General features: G+C 40.4%; 1 protein-coding gene across 4 annotated transcripts in view; it reads right to left on the minus strand.

Moving 5' to 3' along the window:
- MYO6 (myosin VI) overlaps positions 1-24,406 on the minus strand; it is a 227,019-nt gene that overhangs the window by 35,295 nt on the left and 167,318 nt on the right. For 2 of the 4 annotated variants that reach the window (XM_075268292.1, XM_075268291.1), the window contains exons 26-31: positions 18,580-18,788; positions 18,386-18,464; positions 13,568-13,728; positions 5,892-5,933; positions 5,441-5,470; positions 1,021-1,059 (exon numbers count right to left, since the gene is read on the minus strand). In XM_075268292.1, the coding sequence (XP_075124393.1) occupies positions 1,021-1,059; positions 5,441-5,470; positions 5,892-5,933; positions 13,568-13,728; positions 18,386-18,464; positions 18,580-18,788 (560 nt within the window). The remainder of the gene's footprint in view (positions 1-1,020; positions 1,060-5,440; positions 5,471-5,891; positions 5,934-13,567; positions 13,729-18,385; positions 18,465-18,579; positions 18,789-24,406) is intronic. The other 2 variants (XM_075268294.1, XM_075268293.1) reach the window with 1 other exon arrangement.

Raw genomic sequence — 24,406 nt, forward strand, 5'->3', positions numbered from 1 at the left:
GTATTTTCTGGTAGCAATGGTTTAGCTGAAATGTAACATGACTGTACCTATTAGTTTGCTTTCAACATTTTCCAGTAATAATTTGTATCATTTCTAAGAAACTGAGCAATGGAATGGCTCATTAAAAATAAAAGTCAGTGCACGATGGGTTATTAGCACTTTGTGAGTATAGCTTTGCCAAAAGATTTACACTGGAAGCAGATATTTCATGGCAATGTCGCGCACAACACAAAAACAATTGTTGCTTAAGACGACCTAATGACAACTGGAAATCCCGTTACATTATTATTAGCCCAAACAACTTCTCTATTCTACATCTTGTAAGGGGGCGTTCACACTACCGTCGGTGTCCGACATGTAGTGTCCGCTCCTAGTGTCCGCTCCAAATCTGTCACGGACACTAGGAGCGGACACTAGCTGTGTCCGCGACACCTGTCATTTATTTCAATGGGCATCGGGTGCGTTCTTTTGCACTCCGTGCCCGTCCTTTCCTGTCCGCAAGTGAAGATGTCCGACTTTTCAAGAGGACAGAGGAAACCTGCATGCAACAATATGCAACCAAATATGCCATAAACAAAAACAATAAAAATGAACAACTGACAACTTTGTGGAAAACTAGAAAGATGTTTTTACTTATGGCATTACAACAGAAGAGCTAACACAATTTGATGATTCTATCTATCTATCTATCTATCTATCTATCACTATGTACATGAGACAACACACCAACAAACACATGACAGAATAAAAAAAAACTTAAAACAATTATACAATTCTAAATCCATATTGTTAGAAAAAAAATTGTTCATTTTATGGCAATAAAGGCACATTTATAACATGTACTAGAGGCATGTCATTAGTTATATAGATCAAAGCATATTTATATATATTTTCGGTGATTAAAGATATTTTTTCATGTTTAAATCATGTACGAATCACTTAAAATATTAGTTGTGCAAATTTTCACTAAGGAATTAAAAACAATTAAAAACCTCAACATATCCATATTGTCTCACCAACCTAGACAGAATGTCAGACATTTCTTTGGCCATTTCATCCCTGAACAAAATGGTTAATAAAACAAAAAGTGAATTACAAAAAAAAAAAGGAGATGGAATAACAAATGAAATAAGAATACTTTAAATACTGTGCTTTTCATTTTTATACTTTGGATTAGAAACTGCCCCCCCCCACACACAAACCAAAAGAAACAAAAAAGACGTTTGTCATAAGAAAGCACATCAAATATTGACAGTTTTTTTTTCTGGAGTAAAATTAAGACTAGGGCTACAGAGACAAGTTTACAATGCTGTGCTGCTAACACTGCAACTAAACATGGTGATTGTGGTGGTGTGACCTGCTGGTTGCTACAATAGCGACTCGGCAATGAACAGAAATTCAACCTTGCTCAATTTTTGTGTGACCACATTCACACATTTATCATCAGCTGTGATGGGTAGCATGACATTTGCAATCTTAGGGGGCGTTCACACTACCGTTGGTGTCCATTATGATAGGTGTCTATTTTTTGTTGCTTTGTTTTTTTTAAACGGACACTTTCAGAACGGACACCAATGGTAGTGTGACCCCTACCTTAAAGGGTTTTTTCACGAATAAAATACTGATAGGACAAGTCATCAACATTAGATCTGGGGGTGGGGGGGTCAGAAACCCAGGACAACCACAGATTAGCTGATCAAACCAGCAGCAGCACTTTGGCGAGTGCCATTTCAACTTCACAGTTACATGTCCTGTCTACAGCTCAGTCCCATTCAACTCAATGGAGCTGAGCTGCAACACCAAGGACAGCTGCTATACAATGTATGACGGTGTTCATGGTAAGTAGTGAAGAGCCTGCATCACTCATCATCAGCTGATTGGTGAGGGTGTCAGACCCCCACCAATATGATATATTTTAGTCCCAAGAGATCCCTTTCATGTTGCACAGACACAAAACCCTGCAGAGTCCTAGCATTAGGCTCCATTTAGAGAAAATACGGATGCATCCACTGTAAGCAGAAAACCAAACGTATTGTTCTATGTGTTTCTAAATCTAAAAAGTATAAGTCAAACCAGGATCTAGATGTACCTGCAGACCAAATGTAGTAAACCTGCCAAAAATTCAGAAGACCCATAAATATAGGTATATAAGGAGAACATCCAATATAAAACGTAACCTATTCACTCAGTGTTCAACTAACATGGAGGGAAAAAAATAAAAAAAAAAACATTTTGTAATATTAAAAAAAAAAAGTTTAGAGGGCTGTCAGGACAAGAGTTTTTTATTTTAAAACGTGAAGAACTTGTTACATTTTTCTTTTAGAGCCCGCAGGCAGTAAGATATTTCAGTAGCCTCGGAGGATATACCGTATACGCTCAAGGGGCATTTAGAGGTATAGTTGTGCATGTAATACCTGGGCCTTGTGAGTCCACCAGAGTCAGGGCAGTTCAGAGTTTTAATTCACTTAGTACAAATACGGCAGATGCTGAAATTTTATTGGATCATTACTAAGGATTACAAATGTTATTGTGAATCAATGGGGATCAGAATGGCCTCAACATCTTCTGGCAATCTCTAAACAGCTGCTTAGAAACAAGGGATGAATCAATGAGCCACGCCATGATACACAGAAATACGTTACTGATGTAGCACTATGTGGCAGGCTGGTATTAATACATAGGACTCAATGTTAGCTTCATTTAATTCAATCATCTCTACTGGCTAGGAAGAATGTATACATGTTATTCCTCCATTCTTACTAGAGATGCTTGTAAAGGATCTTTTGGTATTTTAGAAGGAGTTCAAGGCTTGTCATTATACCTGCTCAATGCTTGACTGCTTCTTGTGATGAAAAAGCCATCAGCAGTTCTAAAGGCATGTACTTTGGTTAAAGGGCATTTGGAGGCAAGTAAAAAGGTCATCACTTCATCAGTGAAATATTCCTTTATTATATTCCTGTACTCTCATTCAGGACTTTGGCAGGACTAAACAGATCCGGAAAATTCAATACTTTTATAATCTTGTACTTCTAATCTATTGAAAAGGAGCTTTTATTGCGGTCTATAGCTATCAAACGGAAGCATGACAGCTGAAACCATATTGGTTGAAATTTTTGTTGAAACCATTTATGCATAAGGACTACAGTATATGACAGAGGCTGAGCTGGAGATGTTTTATTAACCTAAAAAAAAGCACCTAACTGTAGATGACAGGTGGAGCACAGGATTAAAAACTATTTAAAAAAAATTAAAAATTCAACTTTAATGTGTAGTAGAAGGAGTTTTGTGAACTTTTCAATAAATAAACACAGATGTTTTCTCTGAGGCTAGGTTCACACCTGCACTGGGGTCTCCAACATATGCATCCACTGGGGGACCCGAATGATGCAGAGCCCGTCCACTAAAACAAAGGTCACCTGCGGACCCTATAGATTAATGGGCTCTGCAAGGTAGCCATCGAATGTCCGCCATTTTTATTCTCAAACCAGCAGAGGGAAAAGTCCTCTGAAGCAGAGACACAGAGACACTCCGACACAGATGTGAATTTAGCCTTAGCTGTGCTCTAAATCTGGAAAATCTGTTTTAAGGTGTGAACTGTACACACTAAATACAGCTGACTGTGGCAGAGGAAGGCTTCTCAGATGGACAATTCTCTCCCTGGTGCTGGCCACATAGACTTATATAACCATATTGGATACCTTACTGTAACCCTAACAGTTTAGAGTCAGGGAGACGGGAAGAGAGATTAGAGTTCCAGTAAAGTATCCCATACAATCCGACTATCCTCTCGCTCCAGTGCTAGCCAGTTAGCGAGTGTGCCAGGTTCACAGAGGAGAATCAGGCAGACATGCAGTGTGTCAGGAAAACATGAAGAAGCACTAGATTTACAGCACAATATTTGTGACAGTATTACATAATTTAGACAGTAGGTACACGTTTAGTAGAAACAATGTTAATTGTAATTTTGCAAATATTGTCCATCATATTACATGTACTGTTCCTTTCATTGTGGTCCATATGTCAACCACTTTGCAATAGCGACCTTTCCACCACATACTGATAAAAAGCCATAAAATAGCACATAAGGTGAAGGAATTCTACAAGGCCTACAGCAGCAAACTCATTGAAAGTTACTTAAAGGGGCTCTATCACTGGATTTTCGCTATTTTAGATAAACATATGCCTGAATAGCCTTTAAAAAGGCTATTCAAGTCCTGCTAATCGTTTGTTAAAAGACACTCCCCCCCCCCCATTTTAATGAATTACCTTTTAAACATATATGTAAATTAGCCCTCTGTACTCCGTGGGCGTTCCCGTGCACCCCTCACATCATACTCTGTTCACACCCTCCTCTCTTGGTTCTTGTATGTAAGTCCCTCCTCCTGTTTTCGATTCACAGCCTCTAACTGTCTCTTCCCTGCTATGGGAAGAATATGCAAATCTGTCTTCCATAATGTAATTAGGAAGTCAGCTGCTGCCTCAGTATTGCAAATCAATAGAGGGTGCTCACTGGAATGTCCTTTGCGAAGTGGAGTGCTAAAGGCTTAATAAGTCTTCACACACCTATATGGTGGTCTCTCCCCAAGGAGTGACAATATCCCCTCTTCCCTGCTAGTGGCACAGGAGCTGTGATGATGTCACTACTGCTGTGATGACATCACTACAAGGTCCTTCGTCATCTTCTAAGTAATGATCTATACAGAGCAGCGGCTGCAGCTCCCTGTGTCTATCATAGATCTCCATGTGCACAGTAGATCTTTGATATGATAGACCCAGGGAGCTGCAGCCCCATTCTGTATAGATCATTACTTAGAAGATGACGAAGGACCTTGTAGTGATGTCATCACAGGGAAAAGCCAATCACAGAGCAGTAATGACATCATCACAGGTCCTGTGCCACTAGCAGGGAAGAGACAGTTGGAGGCTGTGAATCGAAAGCTGTAGGAGAACCAAGAGAGGAGGGCGTGAACAGAGTATGACATGAGGGGTGCACGGGAATGCCCACAGTGCACGGAGCACTCTTTTATATATACAGTTAAAAGGCAATTCATTAAAATGGGGGGGGGGGGTCTTTTAACAAACAATTAGCAGGACTTAAATAGCCTTTGTAAAGGCTATTCAGGCATATGTTTATCTAAAATAGCGAAAATCCAGTGATAGAGCCCCTTTAATTTTGCATTTAACAAAGTAAATGTACAATAAAATGTCTGTGTAAAGGAAGCCATGGTTTTTTTCTATTCCTCTAGTGTTCATTTACATATTATAGAATTTGGTCATAAAATCTAGCAGATTAAAATGCCTACAGTTAAATATGTATGTGATGCTAATGCTAAACTGTCTACAATAACCCACAGTAGATTTAATCAATGTGCAGTGTATATACATTGTACAGACAAGATTGGGCCATAAGTAATACAGAGAGGTCAAATGAAGAACATACATTGTCATGTTGGCCTTTCCTGCACCAGCCCTGAAAGCATAAGACAAGCTGCATTAGTTTTGATGTCACATTGGCCATATTTTGGCAATCCCAGATTTGATAAATCTCTTCATGTGCCGTCTTTGCTTTGATTCAATATATAATGATCTCTGCTGGAACTCGGCAAAGGATTATATTTTCCGGTTCACTTTAATCTTTTCAAGTCTTTTACAGGATAAAATGATTAACGAAAATTAAAATTAGCAATAATTAAGAAACACTTTCTGTAATAATCATTTTCAGAACCCCCCGCAAAGGCTTTTATGTGAACAGGACTTCTGAATTCTATGTCTATTCATTTGAATTGATTTTTTTTTTTTTTTACTTCTTTTGAATTTCCATTATATGCTTAAATCACACATGCAGGTCTCGGATCATTAAAAAATTCATGTGCAAACGGAACATCTCTTACTTGGCATCTGTTGTACAGGGAACTGTGAACTCTGGTTTTATGCTGCAAAAATAAAAGGCATTTTTCTAGTGATATAAATGGAATATGAACGTCAGATATTTGGGAAAAATGTTGCAACCATAACGCAAAGGCTGACACATGGCTATATAACTCCAGGAGTGACCAGCCTTACAAAGATCATCAGAGCTGTTCACAATCATTTTGTCCAGAATCCTTTTAAACCTGTCCAATCGCAGCCATTTTCCATTTTTTACTCTGCGCCGTAACTTTTAATTTTCTGTCCTTAGAGCTTTGTGTGGTCTTGCTTTTGGACAGATTTTACTTTATAATGGAACTATTTAATATTCCACATGATGTACTGTAAAGCAGCAAAAAAAAAACCTGAATCAGGGGTGGGATTTGGAAAAGAAACCATTTGCGCTATTTTCTCAAGGTCACTAATACAATAAACTGAAATCCTAATGCATTGCGATGTGTTATAAAGGCTTCTATTGAGCAGCATACAATAGAAGCTTGCTGAAGACCAGCCTGGAAGGCTTCAATAGAGTTTTGGCTTCATAGTAACAGATCATCATTTATTCCCCGTATGGGATCCAGACTTTGCTGCAAAGACCTGTAGGTCACTACCCCTTGGAGTGGTGCTGATGTTGGTGACAGCTAGTCAGGCAGGCCAGGGACTATAGTGCACTGCACCAAAGAATCAGGCAAACAGAGTGCGCAAATACACTGATTAAAAAAACAGGCGGCCAGGACTGGTAACAATGGTACTACATCTGGCATAGAGACATACAGAGAGAAGAGACTGAGACTTGCAGGGAGCCCAGACAGGGTTGATGTTGAGCCAATTGTGGGTGGAGTCAGAGTCAGAAAAAAAAAAAAGTTACTAACGCTGACTTAAACAAAATTACATTTTTAATAATATAATATAAATGTATTGGTTTCAGATGAATAGTTTGTTGCACATTTACTTTCATAGAAAACCAATGACTAGGTTTTTAATGAATTAAAGGTGCTTCTGCTACTGCTTGTTACTGACCATGGCTGCCAGAGGAGGAATACCATGAAACTCCTGGACCCTAATACAAAATCTGTAAAGGGGCTCCCCACTTAGCATATGCTATGTATAATACCGATGTTTTACTGAGCAGTAGAGGGCCTTTCTCTTCCTCTTCACCCAAAGTCTAGTAGCAACTGACTGCTACTACTGCACCTCCTATAGCTATGACTTGATGTGCTCTCAGTCAGCTATGAAGAAGTCAAAAAAGAAGTCAGAATTTAAAAATAAAGGAATCAAGGTCTGGAGGCCAGGACGGGTTGTACCAAAACAGAAGTGAAGAAGGCCAGAACAGGTAGCAGAAGTACATACTAAATCAGCCCATAGCAGAAGGCCTGGAGGGAGGCTCGGGCAGGTTGCAGACATATGTACTAAATAAGGCTATGTTCACATCTGCTTTGGAGTCTCCATAGGAGGACTGCAAGGAGGACTTTACTCTCTGCTGCTTTCAGTATAAAACTGCCGGACTCCATAGACTATAATCTTTGGGTAACCTCTTTTTAAGAGAACAGACTCTCAGTCTTTTGGGTCCCTAACTGGACCTAAATGACGGAGAGCCAAACACTAGACTGAAACTAGCAAAAGAAGTACACAGCGAAAGACCAGGAGGTCAAGAAAGGTACGTAGAAAAAGTCCTTAGCAGAAGGCCTAATATCTGGGATAGTAAACAGAGCTACTGAATCAGGTACAGACTGACACACATGGGTAGCAGGTCCAAGTGTATTTTTTGTTTAAAGATTTTAACAGACAGTTTTTTGTCTGTAAAAACATTTACTGGCTTCCTTTGACTCTTTTTTCCAAAAACAGCGTGCTGTGGCGGGAATGGGTATGTGAAGAGAAACGCCAAGTACATAAAATGTTCTAAAAAACCCCACATAGTAATACAGATGGCTTTTATTTTCACAAAGCTTGTGAAGTGTGAACCTTAAACACGCAGACAGGCAGAGATTGGCAGAATAAAGCTTCCAGGTGAACACACTAATCCTTGAAGAAACAGGAGTGCACTCAGTGGTAACTAGGAGGCTACGTTTGCTGGAGAAGGTAGTATGCTTGCAAGCCCTGGCACTACATCTATATGATGTATATGTAGCAATCCCCTAGGAAAAGCATTAAGTAGTAAATGCTAAAAAATGGCTGCAAAGGGAAACGGTTAAAATAATTACAACTGTACTTAGGCTTACGTCTTTGGATTTGTACAGCTCTGTTATCTCTGAAGGGCAGATATCTGCTTTACAAATGGCTACTGTTTTAGCCTAAAATATGCAAGTCGCAAATTAGGATAAGTGCTGAAAATGAGTTTATAGTGGAATAATACTTGGAAATGGCTGGATACTTGTAAAGAAAGCAAGACTTTTGTTCTCTGCAATTCCAGTGACCTTGTTTTAAGTTAAAGCTGCATCTGCCAACATGTATTTCATTCAGGTCTTCTATCCTCTGGGAAGAGATTAGCTCTCTCACACATGAAATGCATTTAATAAACCACTATCTGTATAGAACACATACGTCACATTAGAAAGTACAGGATGCAACAGTGAAAGTTAGCAAGCTGCTCAGAATACACATCGCTCACAAAGTCATAGTGAATAGCAGATCTGTTCATTTAGAAACATTGCTAATGAGGTGCTGGCAAATTAAGAACTATAAATATTAATGGTTTGCTAATCGACTTTCGCCTTGTAGCATCATCAGCACACCAAAAGCACAATGCATTAATATGTACATGGTTTTTCCTGCGATTACCAGTTCTATGGGGCTGATTTACTAGCAGATAAGTTTATCCTTCTGAATGGCTTTATGTAACAAGCTTAAGCCCTATAGGCAGTGTCCATATACATGTGATGCTAGGTTCACAGTAGCGTTCAGGGACTCCGTGAACGGAAACCTAATGCACATAAAAAGCAGTTACCCTTGCAAACCCATGGAACCTGTAGACTACAATGGGGTACACCGGGTTTCCACCCAAAAATGGTGGACTAATGCACAGAGAGATGTTTTGCTTGCAGGACTTTTCGCTCTACATTTTTAAAGTGGAATGGGGAATGGAATCCCCGAGCGGAGACCGAGCATTAGTGTGAACCTAGCCTTAACTGGCTGGTTCAGAAGATTATGCATGTATTACTGTCTGTTCAGTAAATCTCTAAACCTCTCACCAATACGCAGCACCTATTTTTGGTTTAATAAATATTAGAATGCCTGCAAGGAAGAAGCGGGGTCAGGTTTTGTATAAAGAGTTCAAATTTTACTTATGAGACCTGAAAGAAAAGTGGTGCATGCTTTAGGAAAAGCCAATACAATCTGTCACACAGCTCCGCTCTTGTGATCTTGCTCAGCTCTAGCCTTTAATTAAAAAACTGAGAGATGATAACAAAAACGAAAAAAAAAACACAGAATAATTAAAGCCAAAATTATACAGCAGAAGAGCAAAACTAGATTAGTTATCGAATCTCGGCCAAATGAATCCCAAGGTGTGCTCTTTCACCCACCTGCAATGAGTAAGAGATAACAATCTATTTGTCACATTGTGCGTATGCCATCATGAGTCACCGCACCATCACCCCAGCAAAGAAAGATGTGGCACACTAAATTAATCAAACACAAACATACAGACCTGCAAATAAGTTTCACTCATCACAGTTCACTACCCGATCCCATTCAAATTTATATATTCCAAGGACAACAACGCAGTCGGAACACATAAATCATGTCAAAAGTTGAAATAAGTTAACAGGAGAAAAAAACATGAATCTTGTTAAACTCGACTCCACTTAAATGAATCCCTCTGGTACCCAGAAGCTTACATATACCTTCCGTGCTTTTATCAAGACCAGCAGGGGGTTAAGAAGTGCAGAGATTAAATCATCTTTGCTTTATACTGGGAGATCCAGAGTAGACAATGCTATAAGGTTAATATATTCACCAAAACCTGGCTCCAGGCTCTGTATAATGTGAACGACATGATTTCAAACAGAATGACTGGAACTTTCAATGATTGTTAAACAAAGTCACTTTGAACAGTATCACATACCTATACAAAGAGTTAGGCTTTAATCTGGAGGACCATTAGAGATGTCATAAAGATGTGACACGCATTACTCAAATCTATATACAAATCAAAAACATGATGGCTGAGGATAGCCTTCTGCTGAAGATTAATGCTAGGATCCCGACTCACCTGCCCACAGCAGATGTCAGAGACAGAGAATGATAAATGTTAGATTTTAACATGCATGATGCTTAGTTCTTGCAGATAAGTGTCTACAAGAAACGGACATGTTGGTGGTCTGAATGTTTAGGTGGGAACAGTGGCATAACTACCGGGGTAGCGGCTGCCACAGGGCCCGGGACATTAGGGGCCCGACGACAGCCGCTACCACTGCGCCAGGTCGGACTGTCCTCATTTTGTCAAAGCAGATGCGCTGGTCGAGGGCCCGATCGGGACCTGACCAATGCATTTGCCTCAACATACACGGGCCACCATTAGCTGATGCTGAAGCTGTACGTAGTGTCCTCCCGATATATACGGAAAGTACATACTGGAGGACACCATGTGCAGCTTCAGGATCAGCTAATGGCTGCTTGTAATTCATTCACTTATATGCAGAGCTATGGCTGCTTTCCTATGAAGTCTCGCCGTTGCTGCCTGGACTTCCTCCCTCCCCCTCACAGTGAGTCGTCTCTCACATCGGATCGTGTGGGGAAGACAGGGAGCAGTCTGCTGCGATGGCTCACTGATGGAATATGTGAGTATATTCTTTTGGTAAAATATGTATGTTTAATATGTATATATGTATACATTTGTGTAAAGTATGTGTCTTGTATATTAAATGAGTATTGTATGTTTGTATACAGGTATGTATATACAGTATACTATAATAATGTGTATGTGTGAGTGTATGTATATATGTGAGTATATATAGTACTCATACATTCATATAAGCATATACACTCACCGGCCACTTTATTAGGTACACCTGTCCAACTGCTCGTTAACACTTAATTTCTAATCAGCCAATCACATGGCGGCAACTCAGTGCATTTAGACATGTAGACATGGTCAAGACAATCTCCTGCAGTTCAAACCGAGCATCAGTATGGGGAAGAAAGGTGATCTGAGTGCCTTTGAACGTGGCATGGTTGTTGGTGCCAGAAGGGCTGGTCTGAGTATTTCAGAAACTGCTGATCTACTCGGATTTTCACGCACAACCATCTCTAGGGTTTACAGAGAATGGTCCGAAAAAGAAAAAACATCCAGTGAGCGGCAGTTCTGTGGGCGGAAATGCGTTGTTGATGTCAGAGGTCAGAGGAGAATGGCCAGACTGGTTCGAGCTGATAGAAAGGCAACAGTGACTCAAATAGCCACCCGTTACAACCAAGGTAGCCAGAAGAGCATCTCTGAACGCACAGTACGTCGAACTTTGAGGCAGATGGGCTACAGCAGAAGAAGACCACACCGGGTGCCACTCCTTTCAGCTAAGAACAGGAAACTGAGGCTACAATTTGCACAAGCTCATCGAAATTGGACAATTGAAGATTGGAAAAACGTTGCCTGGTCTGATGAGTCTCGATTTCTGCTTCGACATTCGGATGGTAGGGTCAGAATTTGGCGTCAACAACATGAAAGCATGGATCCATCCTGCCTTGTATCAACGGTTCAGGCTGGTGGTGGTGGTGGTGTCATGGTGTGGGGAATATTTTCTTGGCACTCTTTGGGCCCCTTGGTACCAATTGAGCATCGTTGCAACGCCAAAGCCTACCTGAGTATTGTTGCTGACCATGTCCATCCCTTTATGACCACAATGTACCCAACATCTGATGGCTACTTTCAGCAGGATAATGCGCCAATGTCATAAAGCTGGAATCATCTCAGACTGGTTTCTTGAACATGACAATGAGTTCACTGTACTCCAATTGCCTCCACAGTCACCAGATCTCAATCCAATAGAGCATCTTTGGGATGTGGTGGAACGGGAGATTCGCATCATGGATGTGCAGCCAACAAATCTGCGGCAACTGTGTGATGCCATCATGTCAATATGGACCAAAATCTCTGAGGAATGCTTCCAGCACCTTGTTGAATCTATGCCACGAAGAATTGAGGCAGTTCTGAAGGCAAAAGGGGGTCTAACCCGTTATTAGCATGGTGTACCTAATAAAGTGGCCGGCGGTGAGTGTATATGACATATATGGTATATGAATGTATATAAATGTATATATGTGAGTACAGTGGCGTAACGACCGGGGTAGCAGGGGTAGCATCTGCCACAGGGCCCGGGACATTAGGGGCCCGGCGACAGCCGCTACCCCTGCGGGTTTTTAAATTTTTTTTTATTAACAGGCCGTTACCGGCTGCAGTTACACCAGGCGGTAACGGGCCCTATTTACTTACCAATCCTGGCAGAACTATTATACTCGGGGGTCTTTTCAGAACCCCAAGTATAATGATCGGAGGCTGGGTAGAGATAAGAGAACAAAATAAGCACTGTTACTTACCTCTCCTCGCTCCATACAGGCATCGGGCCTAGTTGCCTGATGCAAAAACATACTGGGGCAGTTGGGTAAATTAACAATTTTTAAGAGTAAGGAAATCAGTATGTTCTGCCCATGGGAAGTTAAAGAGTACCTACAATTTTATAGCAACTTAGCAATATTTTATGAAAGAAATGTGTTTCCTTCTCCATTTATCAGGTTAAGTTAATTTTTATATCGATGTCTATGGGAATGGGGTAGTCAGCTGAAGCAAAAAGAAACAAAAAAACTGAAACTGCTCAACTATGCTAAACTGTAAGAGAGCGCTCTTTTGCCACTGCTGTCCTTTCAAGATAAGGTTCTGCCACTGGACAGAATGTGAATGTACCAGCAGAAAACTCATCCTTCCTCCTCCCCTCTCCATACACTTATGTGTGCAGGCCTGAAGACCATTACCAAGACCAAGACTATTGGACCAAAATCAGCCTGCCACGACTGTCGCGGCTTTCAACAGATGCGGCTTCCCCCTCCGGAGTAGGCTCAAATGAATGGGCTGGGCGGAGGTTGAGCCACGGAATCCGCCTGAAGAAAAGGCAGCCCGCTTCTTTTTTCTGTGAGCGGCAACATGCCACTCACAGAAAAAAGTGGCCTGGCGGTCTCCACAGACCACCATTGTGAGGGGGCAGATTGTGACGTAGATTACACGCCATAATCCGCCCCCTCCGTGCCCGTGTGAACTAGCCCTAAAGATGCTATGGGTGCTTAAAAATAGGGAAGGGAAACACATTTCCTTTATAAAACATATCACAAAATTTTATATTTTCACATGTACGATTTAGTTATGAAAAGTGGTTATAACTGAAGGTACACTTTAAGAATAGAGAGAAAGGGGGAAATATAAGCACGAGCACTACAAGATCTCGGAGTATGATAACCAGTCAATTTTTAAAATTCTTTTCCATTGCACCACTGCAGTTTTAAGAATTCTCCTATCCCGAATACAAAAAAAAAGAGTCATGTGTAAATAATTAATGAGCATTTCATTTAACAAGCTGCAATAATAAAAAAAATATATATAAAAAAAAAAAGACATTGCTTAGGCAAGGCATGACTCGTAAAAAAGAAAGCAGGTTGTGAAAGGAAGAAATGTGAGTACCTGCGCAGTGCAGAGTCTGGACCGAAGTCTTCATTGATGAGCTCAGCCTCACTCTGAGCTATCCTCATAGCAAGCTCACGATCACGACGCTCTTGTTCAAGAACAGCTTGCTGTTGAGATTCCTCCTCACGTTCTCTAGCCAGCTGCATCTCAACTTCTGCCTGTATATAAGTTAATAAAAAAACTGTTAAACAATTTTGCACTGTAGTACCAACAAAATAATCATGACGGGTAAATGATAAAACTATTGTGAGTCCTGTAAAGATACTGCAAACCCTGAGAAAAAATGGATGCAATGTGCGCTCTCAGCATGAGATCCTCTGAACAATATGAAGACAATCCATACTGCTTACATCCTTGCCAATACAAGAACACCACTGCTGTTTTAATCAAGACATCGTCTGCAGCAGGAATTTGGGATCTGTATATGTGAGCAAAATAGGACAAAATGATCCTCGTACACAGAAATGCAATATTATTGCACTATTATTACTATTCAAAATACTTTGCTATCAAAAAGACAGTGGGGAAGATTTATGAAATTTGAAAATATGAAAGAAATACTGTAAGCTTTGGAGGAAATATAATAGTTGCATAGGATTAGAAAACCATGTCTGCTTTCTTTTGTTTTTTTCCCAAACCAATACCACACCTGTCCATGTGTTAGGTGTAGTGTTACACCTCTAATCACTTTCATTGAGCTACAATGTCATACCAGACACAACCCATGGACTGTCTGTAAGAAAGCAGCCATACTTTATTTCTTCCGTAAGGCGTGCAATGACAGCGCCCCTTTGTATGTGCTAAACTGGATACGCCATAATAGCTACTATAGGAATAACAATTTAGCTGTGTTTTTTGCCGTGAGGCCAGGGCCAAGTAGACAGGAATTTCTGTGCACTACTGATGTAAACTCGCAGATACAGTAGCAGCATTGTGAATGACACTAACTTCTTTATATAGTTTTCCTCTCCGACATCTAATAGCTATAAACTTATTTCTTATTAGGGCTTATTTACTGTGACCAAATTGTACTTTCTAATGGCACCATTTTATGTCATACTATCTACTGACATGCTGGACAAATATTCTGGATGGGCTACAATTCAGGAAAATAAAAATTTTAAAAAACCCACACAGTTACACAATTTTTTAGGCCGTTTTCATAGTACTTTTTCAGTACATTCTTCTGATCAGTCAAAGGATCAGAATAATGGACTTAAATGTTGACAGAATGACAGGTGTAGACAGAGCACCATCCATTTACATCCATCACCATTCACTCTAAACTGAAAACAAGACAGAAGTTTTCTCTCATGTTTTCTTATTTTTCATATGGATGTTAAAAGTACCAAGCACAGGACTTTTGCTTTGATTGAAAGAAATAAAAATCAAGAATGTAGCTGTATGGTACCAGGCGTCAATGAAAAATCTCTAATGTGACTCCTACCTACATTGTGCCACTTAGAACAGTGTTATATTTTATGTACTATGAGGCAAACTCATCTCGGGCCCAGAGGCGACTGCTACCTATGTGGTCGCCTACCGCTAGACCCAAGAATAAAATGGAAGAAAGCTTCCGTATTTTTAACATTTGAGTGAATGGAAGGTGCTACATCCGCATATGTCATTCGGTCAGTATTTAGTTTGTTGTTCTGATCCCATAATGTAAACTCACAGGTTTTGTTTTTATAGCACTCACAGTGTGTTAAATATGACAGACTACCTTCATTCTGTGGGTAACTATGACCACAGAGATACCAAAATGTATGTAATTTATATTATGTTTTAATAATTTAAAAATTGTATTTTCAAAATAAAATTCTCTCTACATCACCAGCCATGGTGCTGGCACAGTTAATGGCTGTTACCAAAGGGTTTATGCTGTATAATATAGTCAGAATCTGCCATATAAGGCAGAAGCTCAGCTCCTGAGACCTCGACATAGCTCCCCATCCAACATTATGATGTATATTTGTGTGTATGTATGTATGTATGTATGTATGTATGTATGTATATATATATATATATATATATATATATATATATATATATATATATATATATATATATATATTCACAAACTGTGACTAAATCTTGCAGCATGTCAATTTGGCGATCACTTTAGGCTGAAAGCTGCGGGATGCCCGTAGAGATTCCTGCAAGTGACAAACCAAAAACTTCAGGCAGCTTAGGCTACCATGTAGTTTAGTTGCAGTGGTGACAATAACTACCACTGCGGGGAAATAACTAGGTAACTATCTCTGATAGTACTGCGACCACTATGCTATTTGTTACACCTTAACTGGAATTCCACTTTAAACTTGCAGACTACTCTGAGTGCTTCAGGTTTACAATATGGATTTCTAAATTGTATTATCATATCGGTCGTCAACATAAATAAGAAAAATCCGGCTTGCAATTTACCTTTCAATATCTGTAATAGAATTCTTCAGATAATAATCAGATATATTTGCTTGGAATGGTAACAGAATATTAACTGAAAACGTGAAGGATATTGTTCCTTGGCTGCAGTTTAAAGCCACATTAACCAGTGAAATCAGCTAAAATTATTGTGTATACTTTCAGCTTGTACATTAAGACACGGATGGCAGATTAGCCATTTTACATATACCATTATTCTTATCAAAGACCTTAGATCTCTCATTGGACAAATGTTAATTTGAACAACACTACGCTTCAAGAAAATGCTGGTGGCAAGTCTAAGCTACACACCAAATAAAGATGTTTCATACCTAATGAATCCTTGTCATTGATAGACGGAAGTAAATAAGAGAAGGCAACTACCAAAGCAAGACTAATGAATCCCTGCATGTTATAAAACGCAGGGGGGTGCCCTGAATGACAATGACTGACTTCAGCTGATAGTCCTACCATATTACATGCAGAACGCGTACTATGCGCCTTAATTTGGGATACAAGGCTTGCTCAGCTAGAATGGAATCCATAGTTATTACAGAGGTTTATTCTGCACTTAAAACTACAGTGCCAGTGATGTATAGGTATGGCCATGGTATACAATAATGTAATCTGTATCCCAAGCAGGCCGGGTCAGCACACGGCATAGTCGAGCAAGTGCCAGGGCCCACAGAGCCTCTGGGGGCCCCCTGGCACTTGCCCGCCCCAGCACTTGCCTGTCCCGATTTCAGCTCATTGGCGTTCGTGAGCTGAATACATCGGCGATTAAAGCAATAGCTGCCACAGATCAGCTCCTGCTTTAACGCTGCGGTCCATCTTCTGCATTTGTAGGCACGATGTGATGACGTCTCATCGGGCCTACAACTATGTGAGTGGAGTGAGAGTGGAGAGAGCGGCAGGCGAGCGTTGGAAGGTGAGTGTAAGTGTTTGTTTTGTGTTAAACATTAAGGTGGAACATAATGAAGGGGGCCCATGAAACTGGGGGCAAATGAAGGGGGGGGAGAACGGCATGACACTGGGGCAGATGAAGGGGGGAAACAGCATGACACTGGGGCAGATGAAGGGGGGGCATGACACTGGGGCAGAAGAAGGGGGATGAGAACGGCATGACACTGGGGCAGATGAAGGGGGGGAGAACGGCATGAGACTGGGGCAGATGAAGGGGGGGAACGGCATGAGACTGGGGCAGATGAAGGGGGGAGAACGGCATGAAACTGGGGACAGATAGAGGGGGGGACATGAAACTGGGGCAGAGGAAGGGTGTATATGAAACGGGGAGAGAGAATGAGGGGGGGCATATAATTGACGGGTGACTGTAGGAGGATTATACTATGTAGGAGCACATGAAAAATGAATGAGAATGGGCGGAGTCCACATAAAAGTGGGCAGAGCTAAATTTGCTGCACACATTTTGCCCCGCTTTCTACTCTTCAAAAGTTGGGAGGTATGGCGTAGGTGACGCCGAGCTCCTTCATGAGGTCACTCGGTTCGTCCGCCCGCAGCGGCGCGCAGTGTCCCGACTCCCACCCCCTCCACAAGGGGGGCCACTGAGGCTCTGTCACCCAAGGGCCCATAAAAACCTGGAGCCGGCCCTGATCCCAAGACTAGGTGATCACATATCATTAGATGTGCACATATACACATATATAAAATATGATATCCATAAACCAGAACCAATGTTATTCATCTACAAATGTGGAAAATCGTGATGTTCAACTGTCCTAGCACAAAAGATAACATGAATTGACCTGTCAATAGCATGACTCGATATAAGCACATAAGGTTTGTCCCTTATAGTTGTGAAGTATGACACTATGGTATGACTACCTATAAATTAGATGTAGTTTGCTATTGTTAGTATTAACTACATAATGAAAAAGGATTTAAAAAACGAAAGCCACCAGCTCTGGTCATGCACGTTGGGCAAAAGGCCCCCAAACCATACAACTACCACATTTATAAGTGGACAGTCTGATCCGAGGGCGCAGGTTTATGGCAAGTAAACAGGGGCCAGCTAAAGGTAAGAAAATGATTATAAAGTACTAGCTTATGGAAAAATTGGATTGGTAAATTAGACAATAAGGAGGGCATTCATATGAAGTTTCCGTGCGCTGATTCTGATGCGGAATTCGCGTCAGCATTCACACGGAAATAAAGCCTCCCATTGACTTCAATGGGTTCCGTTTTCCACACGGAACTCATTGAAAACAATGAGGAAAAAGAGTCTCCCATTGATTTCAATGGGTTCCGCGCGGAAAACGGAACCCATTGAAGTCAATGGGAGACTTTTTTCTGTGCGGATTCTACGTCAAAATACTTCGTGTGAATGTCCACTGAAACTAAGTCTTCAATTATTATGGATGTTTTTCTTCTACAAACCTGGATTCTCTTTTCTTCCTCTTCCCTCTTTTTGCGATCTTCTTCATCTTGTTTCCTTTTTGCCTCAATCTCAGCTTTTCTACATTCAGAAAAGACAATGTAGAAGGGGGGGGGAATGGTTATCACCACTATATTAAGAATATAGTTTAGAAGCTTGACTTTTCTTGAACAATACTTCATACAGAATAACTCACAGTCTTCTCTCGTTTTCTTCTTTTCTTCGTAGTTCCTCTTCTGCCTCGCGTCTTTTCCTCTCCCGTTCCATTTCCTCCTGAATACGACGCAAGCGTTCAGCTTCTTCTTCTTCTTTCTTTTTCTTCTGTAAGGCATCAAGGAGCTGGCCTGAGCTCTTCACAAGAGTATCATATTCTCTTTCAATCTGGTCACGGGTCATTATTGTGGTCTAAGTAGAAATAAAGAATAAAATCTCATTCAGAATGGAAAGGTGATAAGATACAGCATGACATACATCAGATTGATATCATATGTGAACAAAAACCAAACTTGGTATAGGAAGGCAAAATGATTTGCATAATAAACAGAAACCATTTGGTTTAGTCACGAGGACAATGTAAACTAACAATAGCATGATCAACACCATACAATGCAATCATATTCCCAATATCATTGGTTGTTGGTTCATAATATATATATATATATATATATATATATATTTCATTTGATTTTTATTATGAACAAACCCAACAAATAATAATAATAATACCTAATAATAGTAATATAATAGTAACCGACATACACTGGATCAGAGAGTCACATGTGGCTCCAGACCTATTAGTTGTGGAATACTTCTATAAGACACTAGCTGTGTAGAGACTAGTGGAATGACTACAAAACTCAGATACAAATCATCAGCCGGGTACAAACACTGAATAAACATGGATTACTGCAAGATATGAGCTCAGAATGCCCAAGCTGAATAGACTGCAGTATGAGTTTTAGCCAAGGAGCAGTAGAATTAAAATATATATTGAAGATTAGGACGGTGACTTTAATAATACTGACTATTTTATGACATTGTAAAGGATTCTTGGGATACCAAGAAGAGAGTTATGCAGTCTTTTTTCTGCAATAGAAAAAACAAAGCTATTTTTAAGTTCCTGACAAGAATGCTGTATTGCGGCCATGTACCAATCCATAGTAGCTGCAGTGACAGCAATCAGTATGAGGAAAATGCATTCTATCATTTTTTTTCCTTTAATATTGGGTTGCTTTCCTCGCAACAAAATGAAAAGCAAATTAAAAATACAAATCTTGGCTGTGCAGACAAGTGACATTAGTATCAGAGTGGCGCATTGCAGAAAACAGCTACATTAATAACAGCCATATTGTGGAAAACTACACGATGCTAAAGACTTGTACATCTAGTAAAACCTGCAAATTAAAACTGCTCCATAAGACAAAATGATTCTGAGAGATGGAGATCTTTGACATTTCATTTCTAAGCAGTGTAACCTATGTGCTGCAAATTCCTTCCTACCGCTGATATTGATCAAAGTCTAACTTGCACGTCATCAAATAGATATTACTAGTAATTCTTATTGCCTGGATTTGCTGGAATTCTGGTTGGATGATTCCATGAACTGCCATATATCCTGGATATGTTATTGATAAGATCTAAGTAAGGTTTCCTTGTAAGAAGGATTTAGTCTCTAAATATATTACCAAGTTTACCCACCAGGACAAGCCTCACCAACAGACAAAGTTGATCACCACCAGTCTATCTTCTATATTGATATGGCCTAGCCACTAATGTAAAAATAAATGGGTGACCATGTAATACAATCACCCATAATGGAAAAGACACCTACTATACTTACCATGTTTTCCCCGAAAATAAGATTGTGTCTTATATTAAATTCTGGTCCTAAAGATAAGACATGTCTTATTTTTGGGGGATGTCTTATGGACAACCTTAGCGGGGAGGGGAAGGTATGCTACTTACCTTCCCCATTTTCGTAGCAGCGCTGGTACTGCTGTTCGTTGTGGTAGAATTGGTTGGGGGGGGGGGCTTAGCGAGGCTTCCGGTGGTTGCGCCGGAGAGCTTCATTTTGCGGGCATTGCAGCCGGCTGAATGCTGTGTGTGGTGTTCCATGTGCATAGTAAAGCCAGCTGCTGCCTCTGTTGTGATACCACTGCTGTTGTATCCACTGTTCCTGCTGCTGTGGGATGAGAAGGGAGAGAGGACTCCCCGCAGCACACGATGCTTAAGATTGTGTATGCACTGCACACCTGGCATCTTCCAGTTCATCCTACAGCAGCAGGAACAGTGGATACAACGTACGGTATCACAGCAGAGGCATTAGACGGCTTTCCTGTGCATACAGAACATCGCGCACAGTGTTCAGCAGGCTGCAATGTTTTTTGGGGATGTCTTACTTTCGGGGGCGGCTTATATTAGGCAATTCAACAAAACCTCAGCCGTGTCTTACTTTCAGGGGATGGCTTATTTTCGGGGAAACATGGTATTAGATGGAGATCCCAAGAACGCATTCTCTCTATGATGTTTACAGGGTCTATTGGGCAAAGGTTAGCCTGAGGTGCAAGTGTTTTTTGTTTTTTTTTAGCCCAAGCCAAGAGTATATTTAGCTAATGCTTCCTTTATATTTCCCATCCTTTATGAAGTTACTCTTGGATTTAGCTCAAAACAACAAACACAAATCTGCAACGACAAAAAAGGAAACGTTTTTTTCTTCGGATTGAGACCTCAGCCCACGGCAGATTTCTATGCGAGGGGTACATTGCCATTATCAGTCATAGAAAAGCAACAGGGGTTTTGTAATCGCTGCAGGTATCCCACTGTTACCCTCTGTATTGCAAAGGATGAAAGCCATAGTGAAAACCTGCAGTGTAAATTGACACGTTGCAGCTTAGAAACCCCTAATACGAGTCAGTTTGTGATGCAGGATTTCTTCTTTGGCGAGTGAATGACGGCTGTTTAAATCTCATCCACTTTGCTGCTACAGTACATGGCAGTGGATTAGCTGCTGACAGTTCCTCAACAGATAATCCACTGAGAATACGTCCCAATCCGCAGTCAGAGCAATCCAAACCTAGCAAAGATAAATGGCAAGGAAATAAGAGTACTCCGCTTTCCTGCAACTCAACAACAAGTCACTGCAGTCACTACAATTACAACCTAGTGTTCCATAGGTAGGTTACATATGGGATCTCCAGCTCAGGCTCCATTTAATATCCTGTGATCGCTCTTCTGGAAACTCTGAACAATTCAGCTAATAGAACATGTGGATAATGCACAAGTCGGATATTAAAGCTGGAAGTCTCTGAACATATTGGTCCTTGACAATATTTCTTTTATTATTTATATATGCATACAGAAATATATATATATTTTTTTTGTTGATTTATATTATTAATTTAGCTCCTAAAGCAAATTGGATTTACGGACATTCTCAAACAGTAATGCACCATACACCAGCATGTTCCCCAAACTTCTCTCCAGTGTATATGATCTAGTATAGCGAAATTGTTGTTTTATTATATGATTAAAGAAAAAAAACTATGGAGTCCCAGCCGTGTACCGCTCCATAATGCTTAGTGATAACATTACTGTGTGTCACATGCTGGATGTTGTTAATGTGATCAAAGTACACCTGCGCTGCTAGGGGACCACCTGCAAGGGCAGCCAAAATCACAAGCCAGTCGGCAAGCCATCCAAATGGATTTCTTTCAAAATGTGAGCAAAGGGATGAAAAACTGTGCTACTAACTTCAGTCTGCAGTAAAGAGAATTCAGCGCTTTAAAATTTATGCCTTGTAAAGGTAGTCTGATGTAGAAAAAATAAAGTAAAAATATACCCTGGCAATTTCTTAGTATTTTTATCTTCTTTGATACAACACATCTCTCAAGTCATAACGTATGAATTCTCAGATGTGTACCCAATAATTAGTGTTAGGTAGATACCTACACTGACTATACTGTAAAAAATACGACAGTCACTTTTTTCCGTCCTGTTTACTTTTGTAAAGGAAAAAAAGAAGTCCTGCATAGAGAACTTTCTTCCCTCAGAAAAGTTTTAAAAAATGAATTTTTAGATAGGGGGGAAAGAAGACCAAAACCAGACAGAGGGGACTCTAACTACATCTTTCGTTTAACGTCTGTTGCTCTTATCCTTTGACAGATCATAACAACAGACATTACTTAAAGGAGTTGTCCAATCACAAGGATCCTATCTATACTGGTAGCTTATGTAAATTGGAAACTTCTCCTAAATATATTGCTTTAGATTGCTTTGTTTGACTGCTATGTGAACTTATTCCTCCCACTGTTTTTAGAGATGAGCGAACACTGTTCGGATCAGCCGATCCGAACAGCACGCACCCATAGATATGAATGGAAGCACCTGTGACGCCGGACGCCGGCAAAGTCAGCGTCACAGGTGCTTCCATTCATTTCTATGGGTGCGTGCTGTTCGGATCGGCTGATCCAAACAGTGTTTGCTCATCTCTAACTGTTTACACATTGTTGCTATAACCACAGACCTGTAGGACAAGTGACGTCAGTCACTTGCTCACTGCTCTTTTCGGTAGGACAATCAGCTTAACTAATTGCAGTTTGCTGATAAAGCCCAGTCTGTTATCTCTCTATGTAAACACACAGATAACTCTGAGTCCTTCTCTACAAGCTTGTGCACATTATCTGATCTGCATAAATATTCTGATACTTCTCAGGCCTGTTCACCCAGGGAAAGGGGTGGCTGGGTGAAGAGGTTGGGGGAGGGGGGTGAAGAAGTACAGAACGTGAGAAGAAGAGACTGTGGGCAGACTGTTGAAACAAGAAGATGGGAAAACACCTGTAACAGCAGTGTGAACCCACCCTGAATGATTGTCAGCAGCACATCCCAGTTGCTGATCTGCCACCAGATTAAAAGGACCGGTACAGAGGAGAAGGTACACTTTAGCGCAGTAAACCAATATTGTCACTTGTTTATTTCATTAACAAAGATAACGTAATCTACTCCTTTGCAGAGGCCATTAGAAAATGCAGCCATATTGCTTGTCACTTATGAATTAGTTTATCTGTATTTGATGGTAAATGTGTCACTTGGAAGAACATGCTAACAAAGCAGAAATTGATTTATCACTTTCTGAGAACAATTCAATGACAAGCAACATAGCTATACTTCCAGCTGTCAAAATCTCACTGCCACAAAAAAGTCAATATTTCTTTGTAAAAAAAAATAAAAAAAATAAAGTATTTACCAAATAATGGTTATGACTATCGTTGCTGATTTAATATTGAAAGGAGAATGTTACATTTTGGGTGGGAAGCCTCTATGACATACGTATCAAAACTTTAAATGAGCTTGCGGATTAGAAAAAAGAAGACTTGTATCCTATTATACAAGACAGGCACAGGTGGAGGGAGAAGCAGAAGTCGATAAACTTCCTTCTACACTGCTGATGGCTTACAAATGGGATTAGGCTGATTAGCAATTAGCATCCTGCATTATGTCAAATTGCATGTATGCAGTCAGTCTTGGTGTTAACATTGTTTCATTGAAATGGAGAAAACAAGCACAGCTGTTCTAGTAAGATGCCAGCAGCCTCACTTGCAGCTGTGTAAAGGATGACTGTGTCTTACATTCCATAAATCCTCATCTGGCACACTAGATGCATCTTAGCAATGCATTACCTCAATCCAAGAACATAGAAGAGAAATCATATTTGCTCATCCATCTCGTAACAAAGAAAAAAAAAAGAAAAAACACTGATAAATCTCTATTCACTGATTAGAAAGCAGTTTCTCATTATCTATGATCATGGGTCTGACCGCCTAATGATGATCTATGCTTTCTATCTTTTACAGAAAACCCTCTTGAGTGTTAGATGCTTAAATTGTTAGAAGCTACTGTAGAAGGGAAGAAATTCAATACAACACTTTAGCATGGACCATGGCTGCTGAATTGTGGCAGGGTTAGACACTTTTCCGGATCATGGACTCTCGATTACAAATGATCAACCTTTGCCAAATACCAGGGAA

Source organism: Leptodactylus fuscus, chromosome 3 (genome assembly GCF_031893055.1).
Source record: "Leptodactylus fuscus isolate aLepFus1 chromosome 3, aLepFus1.hap2, whole genome shotgun sequence".
NCBI lineage: Eukaryota > Metazoa > Chordata > Amphibia > Anura > Leptodactylidae > Leptodactylus > Leptodactylus fuscus.